A 5658-nucleotide genomic window follows, 5' to 3' on the forward strand; every position below is an offset into this window, starting at 1 on the left:
GTGTACAAAATCATATACAATTTGCAGTTAATTGTTTAGTCACACATATGCATACATTTACACACGCACACTCGGAGAATATACACACATAGAAAGAGAGCCGAAAGATGTGTTTTAAAGTTGTTAACTCGCATGTATGTATATTTTATGAATGTATCTTCTATGTTAATACTTTTCACAAAATTTAAAATTAGTTTCTTAAAAATTAATGTAAGAAACATTATGGAAAAAAAACGGAACGATAGTACGTACTTTTACATTATATAAGTGTGGAATGTGTACTAATTATGCTTACTGCCACACTCACATAAACACGCACACATAATACAAAAAAATACAAGCTAACATGTTTAACTTAGGAGACAAAATATGTTGATTTAGTCATATAGATATGATAAAATAAAAATATTTTGTTTGTTATGTACAAAAATAATTATATTTAATATCTAATGAGATAACATTTTAGACCTTGTGCAACAAATGTTAAAAATACATATGATATAAAGATTACAAGTGAGAAAGAATTCAGTCATAAATGGTGACAAATACAATGTTTATATCGCTTAAAAATAATAATAGTAATAATAATAATAATAATAATAATGAAACAAAGAGTTTTAATACATGTTTCGTTAATGTATATGACATTATTAAAATTTCTACCTTTTTCTACCTATTTCTAGCTCTTTTATTGCTATTTTTTTTCGCGCTATTGCCAGATTTATTTTTATTGGAGTCTTTACTATTACTATGACATTCTTTGACAGGTGTTGTAATATGTTCTAAATTTCCATTGGACATTGATCCATTTGAAAACTGAATCGAAGCATTGTCCGAGCTATTAATAGTGCCACTATTTTGGACATGTCCGCTTTGTATAGAAGTATGATTTTTCCCACTAGCTTCTTTGTTATTACTGGAAGGAATTGCATTTGAATTGCCAAAGTTGCAATTGTCCTCACTGCCACTATTTCCAATCTGAGACTCTGATTCACTGTATCGTTCAACTGGAAGTAGGGATCTCATATTAACGGTATAAAATGCATGCAAATCGAGAAAAAGCAAGCAGTGGAAGATAGATATCGATTTATAGATCAAGATATGCGGTTGCATAAGCGAGTGTTGGAAATACAATTTTTTTCATAAGATATCATAAGATTTTAAACATTTGTGTAATAAATATTATTCATTTTTAATTATATTACACTATATTATATCTAAATCGCTATTATATTTGCAAGATACTAATTGACAAAGGCATGGTTACTTATGACTCAAGATATACATGCAGCATTATTTACATGGAAGATTAATTTCTTCAGAGGAAAATGAAGAGAGGAAAAAGCAACTATCATCGTAATTTCTTATACATTAAATATTTATATACTACTAAGCAGACAGATATGCCGTAGCTAAGTCTATTTGGATAATAAAAAAAAGCTTTAGCGTTACGCATAAAATTAATCTGCATTAATAGCGATACTTTACATAATTCGTGGATGAATACAACATAATGAACAGAATATGTTTCTACATATATGTAATTTTCGTTTCATCGAGAATATTAATTTTCCTACAGAATATCAGATGCTAGCTCTAGTAATCTTTCAGACGTGAAGCAATCCAAACAAGAAAATCAGTGTGCAAATACATCTATTTATAACACGATAATACAATAACACAATATCAGGGAAGAATTTCAATCAGACATAAACAACTATTAAACATATTTATAAAATAAAAAATGCTATTTTTCTACAGAAAAAAAGAATAATAAAGAAAGTATACAAAATACACAAGAATAGTATCTTTATAAACAAATATTATCATGAATATCCATTGAGGTCCTTACTTTTGTCTTGTGCGTTTTCGACAACGAGTCCGCTAACTGCCTATAATAGAAAATAATATAAATTAATCTAACAACAACATTCTGATAAGATTAATATATTATATGTCTCTCAAGAATATATTGGAAAAAAAAGAATATATAAAATTTGAACTTGATCTTATAGATAGCAAATTTGTATTATGCATATAATAAAATTCATATACACAAGAAATAAAATTTCCTTAAATAGATGTATTTACTTACGGCCATGGAAGTAATGGAAGATTTAGAAAATAATCTTTCTGCCTCTTTAAATTTTCTATTACGCTTATCAGCTTTACTGTTAGTATTTTTGTTGCTTGATAAATATCTATCCCAACCTCTTATTATGTTTCCATACAATTGAGTATCCTCTAAATAGCTTCCCTCAAAGGCATATATTTGACGTTCCAAGTTGGCTAACGTCTCCTACAAAAATTAATTTTTGTAAACATTTACCTAATGATATCTATATATTGGTACACAAATCATTTATTAATGATTATTACAATTGCTGTATTTCATAACGTGGCAAAAATATCGATCAGATATTTTTCACTTTTAAAAGATTAATTGTATTCAAATTTTTTTTTCAAATTACTCAACCTTCGTTTCAAGTATCCTCATAACCTCAATCGCAAGAAATCGACTGTGCTGTAATTATTTTTATATTTAAAATGGAATGACTATTGAAACATGTTGAAAAATGTGCATCTTGCAAACATGCATGTAAGCATGTAACGAAATTCAACGTAATAACATTCGTTTGCATAAAAATTGATTTCAACATGGGTACTCACAGCAATCTCGGCCTTGCGTTTCACCAATTCCGCCAACTCCGCTCGCAAATCTACTGGAGATTTCGTGGACATGTTTTTTAAATTCGTGAAAAGTCGTTTAAATGACTATGACATTCATAAAATTAACAAACTATAAACGAATTACAAGACCGAACTGACGATACTACGCCTCCAATAAGGGGTGTTGTATATATGTCAATACACGTATGTATATACACATACATTTGTACGTATGTGTAGTATGTAAGTATACGTTATATGTGTACATACACAAATGCGTAACAAATGCCTACACAACCTATAACAGCTCGGATTTACAATAGATTTTTAAACCTTAAGCCGTAAGAATGAACGAATAACAGTCGATTATTCTCCTCGCACTCGACTGTAATTGGTCAATTTCTTAAGGCTTAAGGTTTAAATCACCTATTGTAGATTTGGACTTATGAAGTAAGTTCAAACATCAGTTTCCGCCTGTTGTTACTTTATGCTTTTTACGCTATTGTTGTTACTCCGAAACATGGTAGACCCATCATGCGTCGAATCCAATTTGCTGGTTCATTTTAGCTTATTCTAAATTTATTCTAAAATCTAACGTTTGTTGGCGTCGCATGCTCCTATTTTCTTCAACCGTAGCTCCCATTCACTTAAACACGCTCGTCAGAGTGTACAGGAGCTATGATAGAAACATGTTGAAGCACGTTGGAGTATGCGACGCGAACAAATCTCTAATTGTCGATAAAACATTTTGAGAATCCTACAACTGGTGTTCCGTTGTGCATAATGGCAATAGTAATACAGGAAACAACCAATCAAATCATTGCTCAAATTCACTTTCCTGCGTACAATAGCGCTAGCATATTGGAATAGCCAATCAAATTTATGCCCAAATTTATTTTGCGCTATTACTGCGCAACCACGAGAATTAAACACTTGGGTATCCTTATAACTCTTGCACACTGGACGTGGAAACGCTTTCCGCGTGGCAAAATAAGGACGCGGTAACCAATGAACACATTAGGAGCTGTAAGCTTATTGGCTACCGCATCACATTTTGTCGTGCGACAAGCGTTTCCGCGTCCGGTGTGCAGAAGTCATTACATCATAGTTAATATAAGGGGGGCTCCCCCCTGAAATTCTTATTCTCTGTTCCTTTTATTATGCGGAGCTCCTTATATTAACCATGATGTAATAGCTTCTGCACACTGGACGCGCGACAAAATATGATGCGGTTCTTTCTCTGGTAAAATCTTCCTCGGAGAGGAAAGCAAGAAGCACAGACTCTTGCATGACGCATAACACGTAATACACGCATAAAAAAAACCAATCGAAGTTCTCCGTTTCCTTCCTTTTCATGAAATAAAGAATTCTGATTGGTTCAATTTCTTATGTCTCATGTGTTACGCGTTATGCAAGAGTCTGTGCTTCCTGCTGAAGTTTTGGTATGTACGTAGCCTTGGTTCATAAATGATAATATTAATGAGCATGCGCAGTTGTAAAATGTTATTCAATTATCATTTCCTAACTTACCGACATAAAGAAATTTTGAAATTAAATAATAAGAAAACGAGACTTTTACGACGATTTTTGTTCTCAGAATATATTCTGCGTATGGAAATACACAAATTTACAAAATTACAGGAAAATCCGAGGTAGAGCTGATAGAGGTGTTATACTGTATATTTACCTTTAATTATCATCCAAATAAGATTAAATATTAAAATATTAAATAATAGTGTGTACACACACCCACACCCCTCTCACCCCCACACATACACATATATACGTATATTATGTATGCATAATTGCGATTTTCGTATTATGCATTGACCGTTATATTTGATGAATTTTGGTTAGCGCAACTGGAGATGTGTTTATAATAACCGTTATGTTGTACCGTTGTAAATGCCATAAGAAGTACGTATAATATATGTATATATATATATATATATATATATATGTGTGTGTGTGTGTGTGTGCATGCATAGGTATCACGATGGAAGGATCTCTTCCATGCGATATGTGCATACATATACAGAGAAAAAAATTAGAGAGCATGTATTTTGCTTTGTGAGTTATGATTAGATTAAAGCACATATATGAAATAAACTTATGTACCGCGAGAATTAAATGTATAATGTAACCTCAATTTTTTTAACAATGTAACGGAATAACGAGTAAGAATGTAATTACAAGTGTAGGGAGAATGGGAGACAAGAAGTTCCGTTACACCGCGCAACAAAAGAAAAACGTAAATATTTTGGTTTTTATATTTATAAAGTAATTTCATTTCGTCAATTTCACACATATCGTAATTGGCGTATTTTATATATAGATTGTATATATATATATATAATTATATAAATATATAATTATATATATATTATATATGTACATATATAATATTATATAATATGTATTTATGCATGAATTTGTCAAATGTGATTTATATAAATACACATTGTGTAACAAATATAAAAGTGAGATTTTACGATGTCAAACATTAATTTCTTTCCTCGATACTATGAGCTTCATTTTTTTATAATTATATATATAGGTTACTGGATCACACACGCGTGACGATTTAATTTACCGCGCATCAACAACTGCATTCCTAAGCGAGTCTGTCGGTACGGTACGAGAATATGGAGAGAAACGTTGCGAGAGCGTGACCAAATTACGCGTTCAATCAAATCGATTCGCAGTCTTGCGAATAAGAAACATATAGTTTGGTAAGAAAGATCTCATTTTTTCCTGCATACAGTATATATTATACGTGCGCGCGTATAATACAACCAAATATCTCGTATTAACAAATACGATCTCGAGAACAGGTTTTTTTCTCCGTAATATGTTGTGTGTGTGTGTTTGCTATATATATATAATTTAATTTAATTTATATTTAAACTTTAAATTATATATAAGAATTTCTAACTTTTCTTTTTGATATTATTGCGAGTATCAATGCGTTTACAGTTTTCTCTTTTT

The 5658-nt window shown here is 31.0% G+C and overlaps 1 protein-coding gene across 1 annotated transcript; it reads right to left on the reverse strand.

The window, feature by feature from the left end:
* Positions 1-636: 636 nt before the first annotated feature.
* LOC108747383 (chromatin modification-related protein MEAF6) lies at positions 637-2851 on the reverse strand. Its single transcript, XM_018484807.1, has 4 exons — positions 2671-2851; positions 2096-2299; positions 1853-1892; positions 637-1007 (listed from the first exon to the last, which is right to left on the reverse strand). The coding sequence occupies exons 1-4, from the start codon at positions 2740-2742 to the stop codon at positions 670-672; spliced, it is 654 nt and encodes a 217-aa protein (XP_018340309.1). The 5' UTR covers positions 2743-2851; the 3' UTR covers positions 637-669.
* Between the last annotated feature and the right edge of the window lie 2807 nt (positions 2852-5658).

The sequence above is a fragment of the Trachymyrmex septentrionalis genome, unplaced genomic scaffold, assembly GCF_001594115.1.
Source record: "Trachymyrmex septentrionalis isolate Tsep2-gDNA-1 unplaced genomic scaffold, Tsep1.0 scaffold2, whole genome shotgun sequence".
Lineage (NCBI taxonomy): Eukaryota > Metazoa > Arthropoda > Insecta > Hymenoptera > Formicidae > Trachymyrmex > Trachymyrmex septentrionalis.